Source organism: Rhinolophus ferrumequinum, chromosome 17 (genome assembly GCF_004115265.2).
Source record: "Rhinolophus ferrumequinum isolate MPI-CBG mRhiFer1 chromosome 17, mRhiFer1_v1.p, whole genome shotgun sequence".
In the NCBI taxonomy this organism is placed as follows: Eukaryota; Metazoa; Chordata; class Mammalia; order Chiroptera; family Rhinolophidae; genus Rhinolophus; species Rhinolophus ferrumequinum.
Window position 1 is genome coordinate 52,781,202 of NC_046300.1, and position 26,222 is coordinate 52,807,423.

Here is a 26,222-nt window from a genome sequence, read left to right on the forward strand (position 1 = left end):
CACCCCTGGTCCAGGGGGACAAAACTAAATATTCCCATCTTTTTCTGGCTTGGTTTGGGTGTGTTCAAAAGATGCGCAGTGCCCCACAAACGTAGTGTAGTCATGGGTCGTGCCTAGGAAACATCTGCAGTGCTCTTCCTTAGGTTCTTCTGGGGTGAGGGGAAGGGAACAGGCCTGTCAATAAAAGGAACCCCGCCCTGTGGCTTTGGGCGAGAAGAGGGGCCTCGCCCAGGCTCCGGCACTAACCAGCTCTTTCTTTGTCTCAGCCGAGTTCAGCATCTGGACACGAGAGGCAGGTGCAGGGGGCCTCTCGATTGCTGTCGAGGGTCCCAGTAAGGCCGAGATTACATTTGATGACCATAAAAACGGATCCTGCGGTGTGTCTTATATTGCCCAAGAGCCTGGTACGTATTCGAGAGCCAGCTGAGGACATTTGCCTTGTTGGAGGATGGGTAGGTTGTCAGGAACAGAAACCTGTCGAGCTAGCTCAAGTAAAAGGAATTTCTCTCTGTAGGTGCATGGGGGCTTCTCCTAGAAATCCATTTGCAGGAAATGCAGCCAGGTTTCAAAAGGGCAGGAATTCTTGTTCTCATTCATCTCTTGTCCTTCTCCGTCTGCCTCTCAACTTCATGCTTTCGTTCACCCGTTTCGTTCTTTCCACTGACCAGCCTGTGTGCCCACCGTTGGCCACTAGCTGGTGTAGCTGCCCCAAAGGAGGAGACTCGGCGTCTGTACTCCCTCAAACGGGGGTCTTTAACCTTTTGTGCCGTGGCCACTTTGTGAAGCCTGTGGGGACCATTCTCAGGATGATGTTCTGATATACAGAATATCAATTACATTGAATTATAAAAGCAATCCACGCTATTAAAATGTCGTTATCAAAATCTTGCAGAAACAAACGTGTAACCTAGCAATATGTGCCCACCTTCATTAATACACTGAAGCGTAAGATTTGGTGACAGCCTGTGAACCACCTTAATTTCAAAATAGTGTTGAGTATAAATCATATATCAAGGTATATGTACAACTAAAATATAAAAATATTTGTCACCTTTGTTGGTGACAAAATCACAAGTACTTTTCATGTTAAAAGGACTTGTCAACATTTCTAAAGAAAGGAAATGCTAAATTTCAGCTAGCAGTTAGTAAACATAAAGATGTGATTTTTTTTCCCATCGAGTTTCACAGATCTCCTGAATTCTATACAAAGGCCTTTTGTGGGACTCTGTGGATTTGAGTGAAGACTTTTTTCCAACTAAGAAAATCATATAGGCCCATCCTGAGTCAGACAACTCCCTGAACCAATCAGCCACGGCCACTTAGGAGGGCAGGGTCTCTCGAGAGGCATTTTAGCATGAGGTCTAGAAGCAGGAGGCCTCTCTGTAACAACCTTCCTGCAGTCTTTGAAATGATGGGACTTTCCTGTCCCCACAGGTAACTACGAAGTGTCTATCAAGTTTAATGACGAGCACATCCCAGAAAGTCCCTACCTGGTACCGGTCATCGCTCCCTCCGACGACGCCCGCCGCCTCACTGTTATGAGCCTTCAGGTGAGACGCAAGGAAGCATCCACCTCCTTGGCCACAGGCCAGCCAGTGAGACCCTGGACTCCTGAGGCTGCTTCAATCAATCCCCTGGGGTGCTGAGCGTCCCGTTCCGTTTTGAGCACAGGTGTTGCCAGTTGTAGAGGAGCTTAGTCGTGGCAGAGTCAATCCCCCACATACTTAAGACAAGGAGACGTGGGGGTGAGCAAAACAGAGCCACAGTCAATAAAACACCTCAGTGTTTGGGGACAAGTTTGTCTTTTAAATATTTATTTAAGAGAAACAAAGGAGGCCTGTTAATAATTGGTTCAGGGATAAGGAAAGCTTTTAAAACAAAACAAACACAAAACTAACAGTGCAGTGATGTTTAGCCTGCTATTGTTGGCTTCTTTTTCCTTAAGAAAGTCAATTGTGTTTTATTTCATTATGATGATTTATTTATAGTAAGCGCACAAGGCATTTTGCTAAGAACTTTATCAGTGTTACCTCATTAAATCCTTACAACAGCCTGATGAGTAGGTTGCTCTTGACCCCATTTTAAAGATGGAAAAACTGAGGCGTAGAGAGATTGTGGCTGTCAGGAGCTGGGTGGTATGAGGCAGAATGAGGTCTCTGGCTCCAGAACCTGTGGTCTTAACTGTGGCCTCCTTAATCCCCACTCTGGCATTGTGGCCACTGGTTACACAGTCCAACCTATTGGAATGCCAGGAAATGAACTTTACTTCCGGTCTTAAACAGGTCACTGGATTCAAGGTTGCATTGGAGCCTTTAGCCAAACTAAGAAGCATTAGGGTACGCCTTTGGGCCCTAATTATTGAAAAATAATTAGGTGTCTGAATCAGCAGTAGCAATTCAGTTGTGAAATAACACCAGAATCCCATAATATGATTTCTGGTTAAAGGGTTTCTAAATAGTCTTCAGTTACCCACCTCCCCACCCCCAGTTCTCAAAAATCCTGGATTAATTAAAACCCAGTCTAGTATCTCAGATAGGTGATACCATTGCACCTAGTTCCATACACTTGGTTTACATTTGAGATTTTAACCTTACCCTGGGGGAAATTTGTACTGCTAGTTGTTCCAAACATGAGAACCCAAACAGAACCCAAACTAGAGTCAGGGTCCAGAGATTGAAGAAGCCTCACCTGGAGAGTTCCAAGGGTGCTAACTGGTTGCTGTGGTATAGATGTTTTTCTTGTGTTTCATTTAAAGGCTTCTTAACAGAAGTTCCTTTTGTGGCCGACTTACCTAAAACCTACGGAGGGAGATAAACCCAGCATTTGTTGAGGGCAAAGAGTTGCCTTCATGCGTCTCGAAGATTTCTTTCGGATCTTCCGAGGTGTTTATCTCCCTCTTGAGGATTTAGCCGCAAGCAGATTCAGGTAATGTAAATGGTTTTGTCCAAAGGGAGCTGGTTTGGAGAAATGCTCTCCAGAAATCTTTTTTGTAGAGTCCTCTCATCACAATTGGGTCGTAAATATTTAAATAAGTATTTAGCAGGCTGTATATCCGTCATGCTTTTGTAACCAGCTGCTACAGCAGGAGCGACTGGGATTGGGTATGTAAGCTTCGTCCCCTTTTCTTCCCTGGTCTTTTGATGCCAAGTGATATGTAAATTATTTATCGGAGATTTACTGGAGGCCCACACGGCCACATCTGGTACTGGTTAGGAAAGAGAGGCATGTATTGTTGTCTTGCTTTTGAGACTTTTAAGAAAATTGGAGTCGGCTGGCATTTTGTGGAGGAGGGGGTGAGCTGGTGATCAAAGACTCCTCAATTTTGAGTTTGGTCTGTAAGCCCAGTCTGTGACCTCTGTGCAGCCTAATAGAATGTTCTGCAACAATGGAAATGCCCCACGTCTCCGCTGTGCAGTGCGGTAGCCACCAGCCACATGTGGCTATTGAGCACTTGAAATGTGGCTCGTGTAACTGAGGAGCTGAATTTTAATTTTATTTAATTTTAATCGATTGAAATTTAAATATACAGTGTGTATAGCCACCTGTGGCTATTGACTACTGATTTAGGCAGCACCGCTTTAAGTGCCTTGCTTCTAAGATGTGGGTCTTGGACATGCAGCCTCAGCGTGGCCTGGGAACGGATTAGAATCCTGGACTCCCAGGTCCCATCTCAGACCTGCTGAATCAGAACGTGCATTTTAACACGAGCCTCAGGTGCTGCATTGCACATTAAGTGTGAACCCTGCTGCTTTAGAGTTATCTGAGGAGTTGCTGTCCAAACCAAGCTTACCTCAGAACTGCTGACTTGTAAAATGTTGCTGTTCAGGATTGGCTGATCTTAAAATAGCTTATGCACCTAAACTTCTAATCCCTTCCTCCCAGAGAGGCTATAGTTTCTGAGACAAAGCATGGGGAGTGAAACTGATCCAGTGAACAGCAAAAGTTGTACTTCTCGCTTTTGTTTTTTCAGGAATACAGACAACTTCTGAATGCATATTACTATTTAACAATAAGCTGACATTTTTGAGCCTTTCTATATGTGTGTGTGTGTGTGTGTGTGTGTGTGTGTATCGGCGAAGCCCTGTGCTAAGTGCTTTGAATGCAAACTTCATTTCATCCTCACAGCAGCTCTCGGAAATAGATTCGGTTGTTATACCCATTTTACATACGAGGAAACTGAGACTGAAGGAGGTTAAACAACTTTAGTTAGGAAATAGGAGTAACCCAGGTCCTGCTGATTCTTAGCAACTGTGCAGTACCAACCGCCTCCCTTTTTACAAGTTTGTTAAAAGTTCTCTCTATTCTTACCCTCGAGATAAAATATAGCAGTGATATAAAACTTTGTTCATATTAGTGAGTGCATGCTTTTGTCAGCTGCCAGATGCCTCCTAAAAGGGAGAATGGTTTTTTGTTGTTGTTTTGTTTTTTTTAATACTGGGTTTTCTGGCCTATTGGGGATGCTAAAACTACTCCTGTTGCCCCAGATGTCTCAAGTCTTCAAACCTAGTACCCATCTCCTCTAGCCTGAATCAAAATAGTTTGGGTACAAGATTGCTGATGTGTGTGTCTGCTTTCTTTTATTTAATGCTAGCAATGTGGAATGACCCACCTGCTTGCTCTTCTGTTGTTAAATGTTATGTGGATAAACATACAGGGCCTATTTGCATGAGACCTGTCCCCAGAGTCCCAGGTGGGGTCATTGTGTGCCACTGGGCAGGAACACTGAGGGCCGTAACCCTGTCTGATGTATTAAATTCTCAGGAATCGGGATTAAAGGTTAACCAGCCAGCCTCCTTTGCTATAAGGTTGAATGGGGCAAAAGGAAAGATTGATGCGAAGGTGCACAGCCCCTCGGGAGCCGTGGAGGAATGCCACGTGTCTGAGCTGGAGCCAGGTAAGCAGGAGGCCTGGGGTGCGGGTCCCAGCACCAGTGCTTCACCAGGAACGTTTCTGCAAACATGCGCCCCAACAGAGGACTGAGCAGCCTTCACGTTGTTGCCAGATGTTGTTTATAAATTAGGGTATAAACATTGTCAGGGAAGGAAGACTGTTCGGGATTTAACATCCCTTCTTCTTCTTCTCCTTCTCCTCCTTCTTCTCTTCTCCTTCTCCTTCTACTTCTTCCTCTTCTTCTTCTTCCAAATGCTGCTGTATTTTCTGCTGGTTTTCAGGTTCCTTTCACATTACGCTCATTATTATTTTTCTCTCGTATTTTAACAAAATCTTACAGATTTTTATTGTTGACCTTATGACATGAGTAAGTACACTTTGACCTTACTTGACCCTGAGCGAGAGGTCAATTGATGTTCATCTGTAAATTTAAATTTAAAAGAGAACCTGGTCTTCAGCATGCTTAATAACATAAGATTTTCTTGCCTGCTGCCTTGATGTGTGGGATTCTCCGATGTCAATCAACTTTAATGAAACATTTTGCCAGCGAACATTTATTAAAGAGTCAGAGACTTGGCAAGAAGGTGAGGCTGAGCCAGATATTCCTGCCTCAAAGCAGAGCTCAGCGTTGAGTGAGGACCTGGTCACAAACCTGCAGTACACTAGCTGGGTCCTCACCCAGCTGACCACCGATACCACGGGAGGATTGACAGCCACGTAGTGAAGACGGTTAGAGCAGGAGAGAAAAATGGTTCCTGCCTTGGCAAGGTCAGAAGGGCTTCTCAGAGGAGGTGGCATTGACTGCAGGCCTTAATGCATGAGAAAGAGCTCAGTGATCACGGCTCTTATTGGGCCTTTGCTCTGTGCACTGCTACGTGTACAGTGAAGGTAGAGATCAAAGACCTGGCTTAGTGTTTAGATGTCTTTCTCCCACTGGGCAGAAAAGGAAAGGGCAGCAAGGTGCCTCAGAAGGAACAAATGTCGAGAGTGAGTGCCCTGATCAGATCTTGGTTTAAATGTGAACGCATCATAGAGAATGTGCTGGAACATCTGTAAGGTGGAGTGATGCTCCCAGAGTGGCCCATTTAAGAAAACCATATTAATCAATAGCGTTGGAAATGGAGAGGAGGGACTTGAGGCCAGAAAACCATGACGCTTGGTGACCAATTGGCCATTGGGAATGCAAGTGAATTCAGAAAGGTTGCATGTAGTTTGGTGATGGGGTAGAAAGAGGATGATGCAGTTAGCAAAGGGTGAGGGCTGGTCGAGGCCGTATGCGGTCCTTACAAGGTTTTCTGGGGAGTTTTAAAGTGTCTCCCAGATGTCCAAATAAGGATATTTCATAGCTCTCTGTAGCCACTGGGATTGAGCCAACAAGTGAGGTTTGGTGTCTGAGAATACCAGCGTGCCACAGGTAGGATGCTGTTGGTTGCAAATTACCGAACACCCAACTGAAGCCAACCCGCACAAGAAAGGGGTCCATTACGTACAATAAAGGGGTCCGTTAATTCACATAAATGGAAAATTCAGGGTCAGTCAGCCATTCAGCTGTGTTCACGAAGGCCCCAAACATCTCTGCCCTTTCTTCTGCTTTGTGGGCCTCCCTCTGAGACTGGCCTTCCTCTTCGTGACAAGATGGCTGTAGCAACCTCAGATTTCCCGTCTTCAGACCACATCAATCAAGAGAGACATCCTCTCCTCAAGAATCTTTCTCAGAAATTTAAGATGCTCCTTTTCCAGCAAACCCCTCCTGTCTCACTGAACACATACTTCCTGTGGCTAAATGCCATGTGCCAATTGATGGCTTGGGGAAAGAGGGATTCCCCCACCCCATTAGCTTGATCCAATCAAGGACCATACCTGGATGTGGGGGTGGGTACCCGCTAGGGACTGTCGGGGGAAGTGCAGTGTGGAAGGGTATGGGCTGGCAGCTGCATACAGAGGTTCAGCTCTGGAGAGAGAGCAGAGGAGAAAGAAAAGAGGGTTTGGGTGGAGCATTGGGGAACAAAAATTCTGAAGGGAGTGAAGGGAACCAGGAGCCAGGGAGAGGCTGAGAGACTGACGAGAGAGGGAGGAGGAGAACGTGCTCTCTGCATCCCAGATGGGACTTCTTCAAGAGGAAGAAAGGGGTGGACAGGTGTTACACGCTGGATGGATATCCTCAGTGTCCACTGCAGTTAACAGACTACCTTGCCACATGCTGTGACTCAAACTCACAGGGGAAAATCTGGCTGTTACCCTGTGGGGCAGTTGCTATCTTGGAACTTAACTAAGGAGTGTTAACCCCACTTGGAGCAATTGTTTTCCCCTTCACGTGGCCAAATAGAGAAACTTTGCAAGAAGTGAGCTTTTCAAAAAGGAAGTGTCCTTCTGGAGGATTAAACAGGACTTGAGATTTGGATGCATTTCCCAAAGGGCCAACTGAGGACACACGAATAGGCCCATGTAGTTTTGCAATCCAACGTATCGAGTGCCAGACTTCCATAGAACCGTTATCTTGTTAATGATTTGAAATTGGCCATGTCAGGATGGCTTCCTGTCGTTTGTCCTCCCCTAACTCGGTGGGGTCCACTTGCCTGGTGTTACCCCATGCCTTTGCTCACTCTCCTAGATAAGTATGCTGTTCGTTTCATCCCCCACGAGAATGGTGTCCACACGATCGATGTCAAGTTCAATGGGAGCCACGTGGTTGGAAGCCCCTTCAAAGTGCGTGTTGGGGAGCCTGGACAAGCGGGGAACCCGGCCCTGGTGTCTGCCTATGGCGCAGGGCTTGAGGGCGGCACCACAGGTAACGTGCCACTTCTACCTCTCGTCTTCACCTGAGCCAGCTCCAGGGACACGGGCAGATGGCAGTCTTCGAGCCTTGTGTACGCTGTGCCCAGGGACGTTGGGATAATGTACACTTCTGAGGCCCTCACACTCATTACTGTTTGTTGTGTTTCAGTTCTTTGACTTTAGGGCCAGGACACTCGCTGATAGTGAGGAAATACAGCCCAGTGTCATTCGTTTTGAGCGTTTCCTTGCCTGTACGGAATTCATGGTGCATGTAACAGGCCTCCTGGGATGTCCCCTACCTGTTAGTTCCTTTAATGGTCCCCAAGCCCCCAGAAACACATTGAATCAGCAGTAAGACCTGTCACGGTCTGTCTCCTCCTTTCATTTTCTGATCCTAATGAAGGAGGAGAAAAGATGGAAACAGTTGAAGAATTCTGAAGTCTGTGGACTCGTTACAATTTGTTTTTTACCTTTGTTACAGATAGGACACGTTTAATTGTGAAAAATATACATAGCAAGGAAGTATATAAAGTAAAACTCACTCCATCTCTTTGCCTCTCCTTCCTCCTTGTGATCCAGGAGGAAGCACTGCTGACAGTACAGGGAAGGCCGTTCAGATTGTCTCTTTGTCAGGCTTCTTTCTTGGTTGCTTGGTTGCTTAGCTAGTTGGTTCATTAGGAAGGTAGACATATACTGTAGTTTTGCTTTTGTTTCACTAAGATAATCTTAGTGCACGTAATGTTATACAACTTGCTATTTTCACCTGACATCTTAGAAGAACTTTCCATGTCAAAACATACAGATCTCCTCTCCTTGTAATGATGGTTGCAGATAGTGTTCAGACCGTGAACCTAGAGCAGGGCATCAGGTGGTGCCCATTACGGGGAGTGCCAGGGTGGGGAGCTTGTCCTGTTATGCTTCTGTGCAAGGAACGTCCACAGGCGTGGGCTCACCGGGACACAGATTGCATGTGGGTGTTACTCTGGTCCCGCTTTCTTGAATCCCTTGTATGTACATATTCTGCTCTTAGTCTCCCTCGATGCAGTGAGTGGGATAGAACAGACCCACGGGCAAGGGGGATGAGTGGCTGTGGTTACATGAGGGGAGTGACAAAGGACCCTATCGAGGTGCAAGAGTGACTTCGCCCGCTGGTGTGCCACCCTGGGACTCTGGCCAGACAGTGGTCTCAGCAGAACCACCCATGGGGCGGTGTGAGTGCTTGCAGACTCCCAAGCCCACCTGCTCCACACTGCACTGCAGGCCAGCAGTTGGTCCTTCTTATGTAAAGGACACGGTGTGGTTTCCCCCTTGGCAATGTCCGCTTTACAGATAAGGAAAGAGACTCAGAAAGGCTGAGGCATTCACCAAGCTTCGCTGTGAGAGGGACCAACAATCATCCAGGCCCACAGCCTGAGAGCCTGTGCCCTTAACCCCTGAGTTTTGCTGCCTCCCCAAATGTCTGGCTCACTTGGGTAGTGGCTGCACTCCTGGCCCACTTTGTACGGGTCCTAAACTAGGAGTCCTGTCCTCCCAGCTACCCTGGAATGATAGTGTAAGCATTTGGCCCCTGGCAAGCCACCGACTATGGAAACCCAGGTGGGGGTCGCCTGGTACTTGGCGCTACAGCAGACCTTGGTCCAGGCCCCATAGCAGCCACTGAGGTCTCCTGCAGCTGCCAGCAGCCACCTCACCCTCCTGCTGGGTCACACCTGCTGCGCCTGGGGCCTCGCGCTTCCTCTTGGCTGTTCGCAGGCCTTCTCACGAACTCAGGTTTCAGGCTGCTTTGCAAGCACTGGACGCTGCTGAGAGAAGGAGCTGGTCTTGCAGGGAGACTCCCAACCAGGAGGGAGAGGTACAGAGCATGCCTGTTTCAAACCCTATGTAAATATTGCTCTTGTCAAGGGGAAGGCGTCTTGTTTTCCTAGCCCTCCTGCTCCCAAGCCTTTTCCCAAATATCCATCCCAAGATTACACAGCTGCATTGTGCATGGAATGAAAAGGTATCTGTGGGCAGCCGCTGGAGGGCCTGGCATCCTGACCTTCAGAACAAAGCAAACTTCCCTGTGTTTTTATGGGTGGACTTGCTGTATCTCTTGGCTAGAGCTTTAAATGGTCCATTCTGCAGGTTTCGGAGCAGCGGCATGTGGAGAATTTGGGGTGAGACTCTGCTGCCGAGGGGTTAGAGGTCAGGAATTAGACCACGGAGTTCCAGACCCTCTGGTTGGAGAAGCAGTTTTCCTGATGAAATGTTCCAGGAACCCCAGTACCCGGGAGGTGCCGTCTAAGAGCCTCCTTCCTTCCCTTAGCCCTCACCCACCTTAACGATGGAGTAGAGCTGCATTAAACATGGTTACACCCACAGGAACTCAGCTGCACATACATGGGGGCTTGGGGGAAGACCTCCAGCTGCGGCCCGAAGGGCTTCTAGGATGCGCAGTTTAGATACAAGGTTGAAACACATAGCGGGGCTGGGGGAGAGTGCTGGGCTAAGAGCCTTGGGAGCTTCCAGAAACAGCTGGGTTGTATTTGGGGGTTACATGATAGCAGCTCCTTTGTTTTATTGATAACCAGAACAATAATTCTTTCTCTGCCCTTCAAGCTGTAATTAAACCAAAATAGTTCCCAGCTGGGGCATGCCCGGGGCTCGGGAAGAAGCTCCGCCCGGTGTGCGGTTGCTGTGCCCCCATAGAGGGCACTGTAGCAGACGTACAGCTGGGGTATGATGCCCCACGTGGCCCTCACTGGACCGGCAAGAGGTCTGAGAGAGCGGGGGCTTTTGCAGGGCACTGGGCTCGGGCAGGAATGCCACCATGGTCATCAGTTGGCATTCTCTTTTGGCCCAGCTTTCCTTTTCTCACAAGACAGATGTCTGAGCCAGAGGCCCTCACGGGCTGGCCTAGAGGTTGGGTGTCCTGGGGCTGCAGAATGGGCCTCTGAGGCACCACGCTGCCCATCCAGTGGCCAAGAAGTGGGCCTGGGCTCGGAGCTCTGCAGACTTGTTCAGAGTCCAACGCTACCACTTTCTTGTTTGTAGCTCTGACTGGCAAGTAGCTGAACCACCCTGAGCCTCAGTGTCATTTGTTAAAGAGGAATCACTGGGCACAGAACATGATGCTTAGGACAGGCTCTGGAGCCCGAGTGCTGCAAGTGGCACTCAGTTATCAGCTGTTGCTGTGTTGGTCCTGTTCTCGTGGCTGGTATTCATGGCAAGGGGGGAGCAGTTGGCAGATCTAGCAGCTGTGCCAGTCTCCAGCCTGTGTCTGGGGCAGGGCGCCTGAGGAGGCAGTCGGAGATGCGGGGCCTTCTGGGCTTCTCCAGTTTCACGCAGAGGACAAAGGCAAAGTCAGAGGTGCCCACGCTTCCACACCCCCTGGAGGCAGAGCTGGGCCTTGGCAGCTGAAGCAGCACTTTGGGCTCCCAATGACCACCCGGGCTTCTCGCCCTCAGCCACAGCTCATGCCCAGAGGTGAGAACACAGTTTCCAGGCGGTTGGTGCTGGTGGGCGAAATGTCAGCCACACTCCTGCCTGGGCCTTGGAAAGGGAGGTACCGCCCCCAGGGCCTGACGCTCTCTGCTCCCGGAGCTCCAAGTTAAAGTTAGTACTGGTAGGTTCTGCCAAGGGGACCCCTTTGTGAGGGAACCTGTGTGTCCCCGCACTGCTTCAGTGCCCCCAAGAACGCTCCCCAAGTCATACCCCCTCATCCCTCCAACCTATCAACGTGATATTTACTTCGTCTTCCTTAATCCCAGGTATCCAGTCCGAATTTTTCATCAACACCACCCGAGCGGGGCCGGGAACATTATCCGTCACCATTGAAGGCCCGTCCAAGGTTAAGATGGATTGTCAGGAAACCCCAGAAGGGTACAAAGTCATGTACACCCCCATGGCCCCTGGAAACTACCTGATTGGCGTCAAATATGGCGGGCCCAACCACATCGTGGGTAGTCCTTTCAAGGCCAAGGTCACAGGTAACCAGACACCTTTGAAATCATTCCTCCCCCTCGTCACATTGTCAACAGAGCTGTCTGGTAGTAGAAACCGTGGATCATTTTAGATTTGTTGAATCTACTTTAAATCTTGATTGTAAAGAAATGGTAGGACCGGTCAGAGGGGAGTGCATGTTCGAAACTTTGTAAAATAAATAGGCCAGGCGGGAGTATAGGAGTTGAGAAAGCGTGTTAGATGGTTTCTGTCTCTCACAGGAAAGAAGAACTGTTTACATATTGGAAATCTTATGTATGTGTTTAGATCGGGGCCTGAAAAAAAATTTCCTCTTTTCTAACCTTTTAAAATAATCAAAAGTTTTTATTCACTTTATAAAAATGTGCCTCCTTCAGAACACTAGAAATAACACCAAAGAGTAAAACCACCTCACATTCCCTAGCCACGGTAACCACCGTAAATATTATGGTGAATTCCTTCCATATGTCTTGCTCTGCTTGGGTTCACTGGTATATAAGTAATATAGGCTCATTGCAGAAAAATTAAAAATTCAGATACAAAAATCATCTTCTCGCATGCAGAATAACTTTTCATATTTTGTTATATGTCGTCCCAAACGTCTATACTGCTTATTCGTAATGCTTCATGTAAATGGAAGGTGTGGATTCTACAGGGTGCCACGTGGTTATGTGGGAGGGATTGCTAGGACTTGTCAGCCAAGACCAGGCTCGTCCGTTTGCCCAGAAAGCCAGAACTTGGTTGTGTGGGGTGAGACCCCATAGAAGACGTCATGGGTGTGAGATGGGGAAATGGTGACATTCAGATCCAGGTGTTGGGGTGTGGAGGCTCTCCTGGGGCTGCTATACGGGGCACTTGCCTCCTCTGGCTGAGAGACCCACTGGATCTGGCCATTCACACCCACCGCCCTCCCTTCCATGTCCTAGGCCAGCGTCTGGTCAGCCCTGGCTTGGCCAATGAGACCTCATCCATCCTGGTGGAGTCAGTGACCAGGTCCTCAACGGAGACCTGCTATAGCGCCATCCCCAAGGCCTCCTCGGATGCCAGCAAGGTGACCTCTAAGGGGGCAGGGCTCTCCAAGGCCTTCGTGGGCCAGAAGAGTTCCTTCCTGGTGGACTGCAGCAAAGCAGGTAGGTAGCCTGGCCCTGCTGAGCGTGGGGGTGGGCGCAGCTGAGCACCCGCTGATACTGTGGTCTTCCCTGCTCTGGTCTGCAGTGCCCACCCATTCACGTAACCCAGCTCTTTGCAAGTAACCGTGTTTATTACCCTATTCTTCTGCACTTAGTATTTGTAAATGCTTTTCCTCTCTTTTGCTTCTTCATTTTTTTCGAAGATAGGAAAAGTGGCGTTATCCCCATTGTAGATAAACAAACTGAATTAGTAACCTGGCCTCTTCTCTGCCACTAATTGCTTCAAATTTAATTGCAGTTTGAACTTGGGTATTTATTTGAGTGTCAATGGTTAATTGCCTGGGTTCTGGCATCTAGCACATGTGGGCTGGAAATCTGGCTCCACCACTTACCTATCCCTCCCTCCCTTCCTCGACAGCCATGTGACCTTGGGAAAGTTACTAAATCTCTTGCTGAAAGTCAGTTTCCTCTTCTCTAAAATGAGAGTGATGATAGTACCCTCGGTAAGGTTCTTATGAGAATAAATGGGATCAAAATGAGATCTACCTACACAGATAGCCCTTACTATGTGCAAAGGGCTTCACATATAATAACTCCTCTCAACCTCACAATGAGCCCATGACGTAAGTGCTAGTGTCATCCCCTATTTACAGACGAGGAGGCTTAGACAGGAAGAGTTGAAGTTCCGTGTCCAAGGTCACCTGGCCAGGAAGTAGCGGGGCAGGGATTTGAACCCACACTGTCAGGTTCTGAGTCCTGCTCAGTCATCCCGCTCTCCCACCTCTCGGGTCCCCAGCATCACTATAGAAGCTCAATAGGCAGTAACTGGTATCGTTCCTTTGGCTCCCATATCCCCTCCTCTTCCTCTGCCTTCTGGGATGCATCCTCACAAAATAACCACCTTCCTCTGCCTCCCAGGTTCCAACATGCTGCTGATCGGGGTCCATGGTCCCACCACCCCCTGCGAAGAGGTCTCCATGAAGCATGTGGGCAATCAACAATACAACGTCACGTATGTCGTCAAGGAGAAGGGGGATTATGTTCTGGCTGTGAAGTGGGGAGAGGAGCACATTCCTGGCAGCCCCTTCCACGTCACGGTGCCTTAAAACAGTTCTCCTCAAATCCTGGAAGGAGTTCTGGTGGTTGTTTTTGTTGCTTGTTTGTAACTCGTTCTGTACCATGTCCTCCAGCCTGTTTGTGGGTCGGAAACTCTATTCCAAAAACATTGCCATTCTAAAGTGCCTTCAGAAAGAAGTCCTAAACTGACTCTTTAGGGCTGTGTTGGGGGCGCTTCAGAAATGCAAACGTATTCAGTGGGCCGAGCAAGTTGGAATTTGCAGACAAACCAAGAGCACAGGCAAGGCCGATGATTTAAAAAGTGAAATTGGCAACCAATTTATGAAACAAGACCAGGAGGAGGAGGGGCAAGGAAAAAGAACCCTCGTTTAGGTTGTCATTTAGAAAAGAAGATGGCTTAAAACCAACTTCATCTCTTCTAGTGCCCATATTACAGAAGAAAAGGCTCTTAGGTGGACAGCATTGTTTTAACACTAATTACCACCCCCGCCTCTCTCCGTGGCCTTTTCCCATCTCTCAAAAGGCAGAGTGTACATGGTGGCAGATTGCCTGAATGGCCTGAATGTCTTCCTGCTGCCTCTCCCGTTGTTCTGCTGATTATTTCCCTGCAAAGGCAGGACGTGTGACCATCTTGGCAGCCATGTTTTTGCTCTTGTTTTTCAAGTCCGTTTCAGTCGGTGGGTCTGAGGGAATTCTGCAGTGGTAAGCAGCCCCACACACTTGCCAAAGATCCCTTTTTTGACCAACAGTAGCCCTTGTTCTTAACACATGCTCCAGCCACTTGTCAGTCTGGTGAGCCTTCCCAACACATTTGAAGTGGCTGCAGGGGCGTCCGTGTGTTAGCGGGGCCTTCACGCAACATAACACTCCACACCCATCCCAGTCTGTCTCGGGGTCACTTTTTCTGGAAAATAAATTCTAGATAGGAAAGAACTAAATTTCGGCCGACCTTTGGCCTGAAAGGGAATTGTTAGGGTGGGAAGGACAGCAGCTCATTGGTGGTCCTTTACTGTTTGGCAGAAATAGTATAAGCTACATAGTTGATGGTGGCTGTGTGTATTTGGCCTGTATTTGGCCCTGACCACATGTCATCTGAGGCTGTCTGGGAAGCAAGATGCGGGTGCAAAATTCCCAAACGAGAGTGTAAGGCATTTTGCACACTTTCCTGCAGACCAGCTTTGGAATAAAGTTAAAGCATTGGAGGACACTGCAGGGCCCAAGTAGTTAGTTGCTGAGGCAGGAAGACCCTTCTGATGTGCTGCTCAGTCCTGAGGAAGTGACCCTGTTGTTGAGAGTACGTCTGTAGGTGGGACAGTCGACCAGATGGGTCACCTTCACCAAGGTGTAGCCACTGGCAGCGAGTGTTGGCAAAAGCCCACTCTTAGAAACTGGAGCGGCCCAAAGCCAAATGTGAAAGGAACACAGGCCTTGGAAACGGGGATATGGAAGCAAAACTGGAATCAAATGCCGACTGTAAATTGTATCTTATAACTTATTAAATAAAATGTTTGCTCCTTAAAGCTCCCCTGGTGTTCCTGGATGGTGTCACTTCTGAATCAATGGTTTGAGTCTTTGACCAGCTCTTCCAAGCCCGGCTGGAAGGACATAGGTTAGCAACCTGTTTGGACCGTGAGCCTCGCCTCTTTTTGCAGGGGGATGTCTCGCTTCTCTGTGAGCCTTTATGCAGACAGGGCCAGCCCGAGGGTGAGGGGCACTGGGGTGGTGGTGCATGGGTCCTGTCACCCCCACAGCCTGTTGAGAGGTTTGCTGGGGTGTGCCCTAGGTAAGACTCGCACGTGTGAAACCCACCTCGGTGGAGGCTGAGGTTTAGGAGAGAGACAGGGAGACAAAGCCTTTTTCCTAATTACATGGGAAACCCTCCTTTTAGGGAATTGATTCAAACAAGACATCCACTGCCCTGGGACTGCAGGGCTCATACTTGGTGTTGTAGTCTTCCCCTCCCTCTGTCTTCCTCTGCTGCTCCTTCCTGCTAGGAAAAACTTCTGCTTCATGCTTAGGATGTACGAGTCAGGGCGGTGCTGTGACACCGTGTCACAGTGACACTAACTCAGGTGCTGCAATGACATGTTTGCAGTCCCAAAGCTCACTTGGAGCATATCCTGCACCCAACTTTTGTGTCCTCCAGACGGGAGCTCTACCTCCCTGGTTATACCACTGCAGGAGCAGGAGCACAGAAGGAAAGGGACCCAAGAGCCCCCATAAGCCCCTGGTAGTTGCCATAGTGATGGTAAGTCCCCGCTGCCTCTCCCCACCCCCCACCCTCTCCATTGGGGGTGAGGGGTGGAAGGACAGGCAAGGAAGGAAGACTGGAACCTTCTGTGTGTCTCTTCCTGACACCTGGTTGTCGATCAGGGTGGCTATTTGTTCACCTCTGAGAGGTGGAAGGGAGGTTGGAAGAACGGAGGTTTTCTCCTGCTCCTGGAGGGAGCGCCCTTATCTGTGGTTCTGCACCGTGAATGACTGCTACTGGATTCACGACAAGGTCCAAGGGCTTTGAGGAGTGCAGGCTTTGCCCAGTAGGGTCTAGACAGGCCATAGCAGGCTGGGTTTGCCCACTGAGGAACACCGGCCACAGCCATTGGTTTCCATAGCTTGTTGAAACATGGCTGATTTCTGGGGAGGTAGCATTTGTAAGTTAGCGATGTGGACTTTGCATCAGGTACCTCAGGGCTGAAACACTGGCTCAGCCGGTCCATCGCTCTGTGGCCTTGGGAGATTGCTTCACCTCCAGGGAGAGCCTCCCTCAGGGTGGTTGTCAGCATCACATGAAACACCCCGGGACCTGGGAGAGTCTCAGCCACTGCTATCTGCGATCGGCACCCTGCTCGAGGTGACGCCCTGGGGCTGCTGGCTAGCACGGGGGCTGCGCTGGCAATCTTCTGCCAGCTGTATGAAAGACATCTCAGGGTGAAACCTGTGCACCTCTCTACTGGTCCATGGCCAGAGCCACAGGGCAACTCTTATCTGCACGTGGACTTGCTGCTATGGAAACCAGCTATTGTTCATACAAACACTTTGAAAACTGAAACTTAACCATGGACAAGCCAGGTGCCAGGCCCTTGCTGACTTTCACTGGTTGACTACTCTTTCCTACCAGGATCTGACTGGACCATCACTCTTTAGTGGCCGATAGAGGTTAGGCAGACAGCTGCTGGCAGCTGCCTTGCAGAGATCCTCAACCCAGGGGCGGCCCTGCCCCCTCCCAAGCCCAGATGCCTGCCTCTGCCTCAGATTTCGCTCTGCAACCCAGGGAAGCACTAAGCAATGCTGCCAAGAAGGAAACATTTCATTAACATGGTTCTGTTTCCAATGCACTTATAAACACTTGGGCCCTTGACCACATGTCTAGTTTTAAGACTTCAAAGGGGTCTTGAAGGCCACATTTTGATGAGTTTGGTGTAAAATGAGTCAGGCACATAGGGATTTAATTTCCCTGGAAAATTGCACGGCCTGAAAAGTTAGCAGAATAAAGGTTAATGGCAAAACGGGTGCTCCATCCTTGTCAACCCCCCAAGTTTGTATTTTAAAATGGGGACTACATCGTTAATGTAAGTGCCCTTTGGCCTTCATGCTGGGCCTGATGGGAGTAGGTCTGGGAAAGCAATGAAATCTGTCTAAATCTCCATTGCCTTGGAGGGCAAGACGCTTTGTAATCAGTATTCCGCTAATGAAAATTCTCCCAGAACACATCTTGTTTAGCTCATTTTTTTTTCTCACAATAGCAAATCATAACACCAAGAGGGAGTAAAAATGTCACGTCGCTCAAGGCAAGCCTGAATTAGATTTTTTCTCTGGCTTTGTCCTAAGGATGCTGCCCAAACACATGGTGGGAGAAATCTTTTAAAACAAAGGATCTATTTTGCTTTGTGATAAGGCTTTTTTTGTCTGGGCCCCTGAGCCCACAGGGGACCAGCTCATGTACAAGGAATTTAGGGTGGCCTACTCCATACCCCTTCTCTCTTCCTCAAGAATTCTCTAAACAGGCAGGCAGGAGATAGGGAATGTACTGGCCTGACTGTGGCTCACATCCAAGGGTGTTTCGTATTTCGGACTTGCTTATCTCCCTAGGACAAAGCTCAGAGATGAAAGCCTCTGCGAGCCTTTTATTACTCACTGCCTTCCCAAGGCCCCAGGACTCCTCTCCCTGTCAGTGTGGACATTCTTCAGGCAAAGCTGATGCTGACCACTGGCATGGTGATCTCAGAGGAGAAGGAAACCTTGGCAGAAGCACCAAGCCCCGGAAATGCCAGCTTCAGGCCCAGCTACAAGCAGCCCACGCAAGTGGCAGTAGAATAACCTAGTGTGTGAGGAATGCTCAAAAAAAAGCAGTGCGTCAGATGTTGCAGGTTCAAGTCTGCATCCCAGTTCCAGCTCTGCCGCTTACCAGCTCAGACTCCTGGGGCAATTACCTTCTCTGCCTCAGTGATCTCATCCATGAAATGGGAAAATAACAGGAAACTTAGTCTAAGATTAACCTCTGGAAAGATCTCACAACACATCCATCCCCCAACTGGCTGGGCAAACCCCCACCCAGGGGGCAGTCTGAACGGAGAAGACTCAGCTCCCCAAGGCACAGTGAAAGGGGTACCTCAACGGGGGGGGGAGGGCTTTGGGAAGCCATTTAGCATGGTAGTTATAAGCATGGGTCAGTGGATTCAAATCCTGACCCTGCTATGACCTCCAGCAGAACACTCTCACAGAAAACAGTGCCTCAGTTTTACCTTCAATGAAATGGGGTTATAGGACCCCGTAGAGTGTTCTGAGGATTAACTGACAAAATGCATGTAAAGAGCAGATCAGTGTACAGTACATGGTAAGTGTTTACAAAATAACTACTATTGCTGTAAGTTGCCTAAGATGATTCTTCTGCCCCAAGAGCTTAAATGCAGGAGGGGCTACTGTAAAGACACATTAAATACTGAGTCCTAGGAGAGGCACTTACGGACAGAGCCACAAGCCTTGGATTGGAGCTTCATCAGTAGGAGTGGATGGGGTGGGCTAATGACAGCTCCCAGCAAGGTTGGCTGTTGATGGCCTGGGGGCGTGGCCAGGAAGGTGGGAGGAGCGTTAAGTGCGTCCCAGCACTGCCGGAGCTCACCTCCCAGCCCCCCTGCTTTCTGAGCTTGTGTCCCCTTGCCCCTTAGCACAGGCTTAGGCCAGAGTCAGGCCTGGGGTCTGCCTGCACACCTTCCAGAGGTTGGTGGATGGGTTGTTTTTTGTGTTTTTTGGATTGGTTTTTAATGAGTTAATAAATCTAGCGTCAGAAAATTGTTCATCATAAATAACACTTATTAATGCTAGGCACTTAGTCTTATGATTATCCCCATATTTTACAAGGGAATTTGCCAGAGCTCTGGGAGGTTAATAGTGGTCAAGGCTGTGATAAAGCCGGGAAACCTCAATTTCGGGGACGGAAGCGGAGCGCTGTACGGAGGGGCCTGGCACAGGTGGGCACTAGGAATCTAAAAGCGGTTCTCCTTGTGTGCCCGTCGGCCCTTCTTGGGCACCTTGGAAAGTAGCACTTTGGGGGCGCCTTTCTGCACCCTCCCACCCCCCTCCCCCCGGGGCGGGGAGTGCCTATGCACCCCGCAGCGGAGCTCCGGGACAGCCAAGCCTGCTGGGTCTGGTTGTCGGCCTCGTGGGTGGGAGGACGGCCGTTCGGCTGTCGTCGCCACGATGACCGCCAGGGGTCGCCTTGAACACGCGAAATGCGGCACTGAGCACAGACCCTGCCGCGGTCGAGAAGGCACTGGGTCTCCCAAGCCCCGAGGAAGGCGACACCCATCTCTGCCTTCTCTTCCTCGCGGCATTTGGACTTCCCACCCTGGGGGTGGGGCAGTTTGGATTAGGGAGGCTTTCTCGAATTCTGGGATCAGACCCCCATCAGAGGGTCCTGCACCCTACAGTCCAGCAACTCCTGACTTTCCTCCCTCCCTCCTTCCCCGCCCACCCAGCTGCAAAAGAGCTAATGTGAAGCGCCCCTATGCATCGTTTCCTTGAGCCTTTTTCTGAGCACCGACTGTCTGCCAGGCAGTACATCCAGAGGGACCCTGGAGATACAGATACAGTGTTGAGCAAGACAGGGCCCAGAAGCACAAGCTCCACGAGGGCAGGACATTTTGTCAATTTTGTTCACTTGTAGCTCCTGACACATAGAAGGCCCTCAGTATGGAAAGAATGGTACTGCTTACAGCCAAGTCAGGGAACTTGGGTTAAAAAGGTGTTTGCACAATTAATCAGTGACCACTGTGAGCCAAAGGAGATATACAGGCCCAGGCTGTCCCACCTAACCAGCTGGCTCTTAATCTTCCCAAATTTTCCAGACTTCCTCATAGCCCTCATTTTACAGGTCGGAAGACTGAGGCACAGAGGACAGTCTATACAGCTGTGCCCTTTTTTTGCCTTTCAGACTGGGAGTCCCAGTCTGCCACAGTCTTCCCCTACTCTGCTCAGCTAACTCGTGTTCATAGTTCAAGTCTCAAGAAAAGGGCACCTCCTTCAGAAAGCCTTCCTTGACCACATCCCCCGTTCCTTGCCTCCCCCTCTCCCCACCCAATTATGAGTCTGTCTCCCCTTCTGGACAGAGAAACCCTAAAGGCAGGAAGCATGTGGACTCTGTCCCTCTTTATCTGCCTTTAGTACCTGGCTCATGCCTGGTATAGGGCCAAAAGCAAATGAATGTTTGATGAATGAATAAATGAGAACACACCCAGCAGAGAGTGAAAAAGCGAGTGGCCCCAGGGCATTGTGGGTAACCTCCTTCTCACTGGTACTTAACCTTGGAGGGCCTGGTCACTGTGAGAATTGAGTGACATCCCTCAGTAAAACCCCCAGCCCAGGGCCTGGCACAGAGTAGGACCACCACATACTAGCCGTGTGTCCTGGGGCAGACACATGATTTCTCTAAGCCTCCTTTCCCTACCTGCAAAGGAGGTTATAAGAGCCCCTCCTTGGGATGATTTAAGGCCATATGGAGCACAGCACAGCAGCTGGTACGAAACAGATGCTTGTTAAACAGCAGCTGACACTCATAGAGGGCTTCCTTCCTCCATGCCAGGCACTGCCCCCAAGTCGTTATACACTGACCTAATGTCATTCTCTCCGTACTAAGGGTAGTTCCCATGATCATCCAGTTGTACAGATGAGGCCACTCAGCTATGGAGTGGCAGAGCTATGCCTCAGCCATGTGTCCAGAACTTCCCCAGGGTGGAGACTGCCTCTCTTTGGACCCCCTTGGGTGTCTGGTGCATAGTAGGTGTACATTGGGGTTTGCTGAGTGGAGTAGAGGCTATGGCACCTGATGAGCCACCCGAGACCCTCTGGGTATGAGCGAGAAAGTCCTGGGCCCTGAGTCCCTCTGGGAGAGAACATGGCCTCCTGTCTGTCACATTGGGTGGGTTGTGGCTGGCTTTTGCTTCTTTTTCCGGGTTAGTCTGTCCTACAGCCTATGGAGAGCCCCAAGTCCTCTGAGTCCCCAGCTCCTCCTCTCCAGCAGGACCCTGGCAACCCAGCCCTCATTGGCTGCATGTATCCTTGGAGACCAGACACCAGCCGTGCAAATACAGATCGTAAAACCGTGGGCAGAATGTTTCCAATGTCCCCCACCTCCTCCCGCTCCCTGCCATGAGGGCTTTGTTCACTTCCTAGAACCAAGCCTGCTGGCAGGAGCACAGCTGGAAGGAGCTGCCGCCCTAGTTACCTGGAAGATCAACTATGGCGACAAGTACCCGAAGGAGGGGTCCATGCCCAGGAAGTGGCTCCAGCGGGCCCCCTTCAGATCAGCCCTGGGAGTGGGGCCATTGCCTGCTACCAGCTCCCCTAACAGCAAAGAGGAACAGGTAGGATGACCAGCTTGGAGCTGGTACTCAATGACTGTGGAATGAATGAACAAACGAACAAATGAATGAATACGGACGAGGGAACGAGGCCTCAATTTGAAATCAGGAAGTAGGAGTTCAAATCCTGGCTCCACCACTTCCAAGTTGTGTGAACTCAAACAAGAACCTTAACTGCTCTGGGCCTCAGTTTGCACATCTGAGAAATGGGAATAAGTTCGTGTCTGCCTTCCTATGTCACAGAGGTTTGGGGAAATCAGGTGGGAAAGCACCTTGAGCAGGAATTATCCTTACAAAAGCCCCATGAGGTGGGTAGGACAGACATTAATTCTTTCAACATGTAATCATGGTACAGCCTGTACAGGGAGATCTGGAGTCACTGAGTCCCCGCTTTGCCCCCAAATGAGTCAGGGAACGAACGAACAGGCACAGCAGAGTGACTCAGTTTGCAATTAGAAGGTCTGGGTTTGAATTCTGATTCATTCGTTCAACGAATGTTTGCTGAGCACCTGATGTGTGTCAGGCACTTTTTGTCCCTGGGGTACAGCAGAGAATAGGACAAACACGGTTAGTCACAGAGGGCTGACAGCAAACATTATGATGTAGTGCACAGGAACCACTGGGGCTCTTGTTAAGATGTAGGTTCCCACCCCGCAGGTGAGTCTGGGGATGGAGTAGGATTCCGCATTTCTAACAAGCTCCTGGATGACACCTGATGCTGCTTGTCTGTGGCCCACACCTCAGTGGCAAGGCTATAAAGAGAGAGAAATCAAGAGAAGATGGAGGCTGAGGGGCTGCTCTGGTGGAGAGGGGTCAGGGAAGGCTTGCTGGCGAGGGGACGTTTGAGCAGAGTCCTGAGTCCTATCTACTCCATTGGATTCTTCGGAGAAGAGCCTGACACCTGTGCCCATGGAGCGAGTTTCACTTTAGGTACCACGCAGGTCTTCCCTGTTCCTGCCTCCTGCTCCACGTCCAATGTCTGTGAAGCCACTGTCAGGGGTGAGGCCGCCAGGTTGAGCAAATTAAATTACAGGATGCCCAGTTACATTTGAGTTTCAGGTAAACCATTTTTTAGTATAAGTCCCAAATGTTCATGGGACATACTTATACTGAAAAATTTTATTCATTGTTTATCTGAAATTCAGATGTAATTGGGCATCCTGTATTTGATCAGTAACCCAAACATTGGAGCCAGGTGAGCTGATTCTAGATGGCCCCTGGGTACCAAGGCTGTGCTGGGTTCAGAGCAAGACAGGGAGATTGTTTTCCTCCATAATGGTTCTGCTTAAGCTCACAGGTGCTCTGGAGAATTCTGTAGACTTCTGGCCTCATTCCCTGACCCCAACCAGTTCAGAGGCCAGATGGGGAACAGATAACAGACCTGCTGACTGCTTCTCCAACCTCCCCAACATAGTTAGACGGAGTTGTGTCATCCCAGTAGGTGCAAAGAGCCATGAGAAAGAGGGTGAAAGGAATTGTCTGGGACCCGGCTGGGTCAGTCCCAAATGCCGTTTTACACATAGAAAAAAGCACCAATCTAGTGTCTGGCACATAGTAAGTGCTCAACAAATGGTAACTGGTATTGTTTATTATTATTATTATTATTATTATTATTATTATTATTATTATGCCAACAGATGGGATTGTTGGCCTATGGGTATTTGGGGGGGGGATAAGGTCAGCCTTGGGCAGGACCCTGCAGGTGCTTACCATGGAGCACTGGGATGGGTGGGGTATTGCTAGACAAGGGAAAAAATGTGATGAGGGGTAAGTGAGCTTAGGGTCAAGATAGTTAACAGTTGGAAAGGCCTGTGTGCCACGCATCAGGGCACGTCCTGGTCCTTCAGCCAAAGCAGAGTCTTGAGGTTCCCGTGCTATGCCAAGCGTCCCCTTTAGTTGTGGGATCCTAGGAAGGAATGGGGGTCCCATAGTAGGGGTCAAAGGGCACAAGGGGCAGCAGCTGTTTCTAACGGTGCAGAAGGATTTCACTATTTTAACCGCAGGAGCAGTTACAGCTGCGTGTGTCTGCTGATCCTCAGCCCTTTGGGTTGGTCGAGGGCTGGCAGGAGAAATGGTGTCCCCAGTTCAGTCAGGCCTTTGCTGTGTCCCAGGGGATGCCATGAAGGACACCTGGCCTCCAACTTATGCCAATCCCAGGTCACCACAAAGACCTTTTACATCAAAAGTAGTGTCTTCCATTTTCCACGGCAAACAGACCAGCTAACGTGAACTCGCTGGGGGTTCAGAAGCGGCTCCTTCCTTTTCCCATGGTCCACCTGGACCCTGCAGAGCAGACATGCTGCAGCACTACCTGCCGTCCCTCTGTTCTGTGCAGCCCTGCCTCTGCTGAGCGTGGATGGGCATGAGCGCTACCTCTGGGATTCAAGGTAGCCCAGCTGCTGCCCTCTCCCTCTTGTCTGCCCTCAATGACCTCAGCTCCTTACAGAGAGCCCCGCCCCCACCATCTCCAGCATGTGCCACTCTCCTGGGGAAACGGGGGAGTCTCCTAGTGCTCCAGCTGCAGACCTGGGGCGGGGGAGGGCTGGCTAAGTCCTGAAGGTGCTAAGGGGGTGGGGAATATCTCCCTGTCCTTACTCGCTCTACATTCTGTTGAAGGGATCCATAGTAGAATTGCTCAGTCCGACTGTATCCCACATTTTAGGGAAGTTGTTTCCGTGTGTACTTACTGCTTCTCTCACCCTCCAGATCCTGCATAGGTCAGGGCTATCTCACTGCTATAACATACAGCCCCTAAACTCCAGTTGCCTAAATTAATAAAGATGTATTTCTTACAGCACTGTGCAATCTGTTCAGTGGGCCATTTGCCACATGGTAACTGGGGATCCAGGCTTCTCCCATTCTGGTGGCTCTGCCATCTCCTAAGGTCTCAGAGTCCTTCCCTGAGTTCTCTACACCCAACTGGGAGACAAGGGAAGGGAGACAGAGAGCCTGGAAAGAACGTGCTGACTCTTACCCACCTTGGCCTGGAGGTGACAAACATCACTTCCTGTCACAGTCTATTGGTCACACGACTTCTAGATGTGGGAAGGCTGGGAGTGCTGTGTAGCCAGGTGCCCAGGAAGAAAAGGAGAAAGTCTTCCCGAACATCTAGCCCATTCCTGCCGCAGTGCCTGATGTGTCTTGTGACGGCTCTGGGGGGCGTGTGAGCTCAGCCACCACCCTAAACTCAGAAATCCCTGCTGTATTAGTTTGTTAGGGCTGCCATAACCAAGTTCCACAAACCCAATAACTGAAAGCAACAGACATTTGTCTCACAGTTATGGAAAACTAGAAGTCTAAAAATCACGCTCCCTCTGAAACCTAGAGGGGAATTGTTCTATGCCTCTTCCTGGCGTCTGGTGGAGTGCCGTCAATCCTTGGCATTCCTCGGCTTGTAGCTGCATAACTCCAATCTCTGCTTTCATCATCACGTGGCGCTCTCCCTGGGTGTCTCTGTCTTCATGTGGCCATCTTCTTATAAGGACACCGGTCATATTGGAGTAGGAACCCATTCTACTCCAGTATGACCTCACCTGAACTAACTATATCTGTTAGGATCCTATTTCCAAATAAGATCACATTCTAAGGAACTGCGGTTAGGATTCCATCGTAACTTTTTTTTGGGGTGGCGGGCCATTATCCATTTTCTAATTTTTATCACATTCAATATTATTTTATATTAATTTCAGGTGTACAGCATAGTGGTTAAGCATTTATATATTAATAATTTAAGAAAAGATTCCCTCTAACTAGTTTACTACCCACCTGGCACTATACATAGTTATTACTATATCATTGACTATATACCCTATGCTGTATTTTACATCCCCATGACTATTTTATAACTACCGATTTCTATTTCTTAATCCCTTCACCTTTTTCACTCTGCCTCTAATCTCCTCCCATCTATCGCCCCAATAAATCTTGTACCTATCTGACACCATGCATAATTATTACAATATTATTGACTATAATCCTTATGTTATACCCTGCATCCCCATGACTACTGTGTAACAACCAATGTGTACTTCTTAATCCCTTCCCCTTTTTCACCCATCCCTAACCTCCCTCTCATCTGGCAGCCGTCAAAATGTTCTCTGTTATGAGTTTGTTTCTGTTTAATTTGTTTATTTTATTCTTTAGAGTCCACTTTTTTTATTATTATTATTATTACTGGGGAAGGGGAACAGGACTTTATTGGGGAACAGTGTGTACTTCCAGGACTTTTTTCCAAGTCAAGTTGTTGTCCTTTCAGTCTTAGTTGTGGAGGGCGCAGCTCAGCTCCAGGTCCAGTTGCCGTTGCTAGTTGCAGGGGGCGCAGCCCACTATCCCTTGGGGGAGTCGAACCGGCAACCTTGTGGTTGAGAGGACATGCTCCAAGCAACTGAGCCATCTAGGAGCTCAGCGGCAGCTCAGCTTAAGGTGTCGTGTTCAATCTTAGTTACAGGGGGCGCTACCCACCATCCCTTGCGGGACTCGAGGAATCAAACTGACAACGTTGTGGTTGAGAGCCCACTGGCCCATGTGGGAATCG

General features: G+C 49.4%; 1 protein-coding gene across 6 annotated transcripts in view; it reads left to right on the forward strand.

The window, feature by feature from the left end:
- The window catches only part of FLNB (filamin B), a 124,875-nt gene extending 109,520 nt beyond the window's left edge, over nucleotides 1–15,355 (forward strand). For 4 of the 6 annotated variants that reach the window (XM_033132802.1, XM_033132803.1, XM_033132805.1 and 1 more), the window contains 7 exons: nucleotides 267–404; nucleotides 1,435–1,550; nucleotides 4,762–4,894; nucleotides 7,502–7,678; nucleotides 11,415–11,633; nucleotides 12,552–12,755; nucleotides 13,674–13,861. In XM_033132802.1, the coding sequence (XP_032988693.1) occupies nucleotides 267–404; nucleotides 1,435–1,550; nucleotides 4,762–4,894; nucleotides 7,502–7,678; nucleotides 11,415–11,633; nucleotides 12,552–12,755; nucleotides 13,674–13,861 (1,175 nt within the window). Of the gene's footprint in view, nucleotides 1–266; nucleotides 405–1,434; nucleotides 1,551–4,761; nucleotides 4,895–7,501; nucleotides 7,679–11,414; nucleotides 11,634–12,551; nucleotides 12,756–13,673 lie in introns of all 6 variants that reach the window. The other 2 variants (XM_033132801.1, XM_033132804.1) reach the window with 2 other exon arrangements.
- The last annotated feature ends 10,867 nt before the right edge of the window (nucleotides 15,356–26,222 follow it).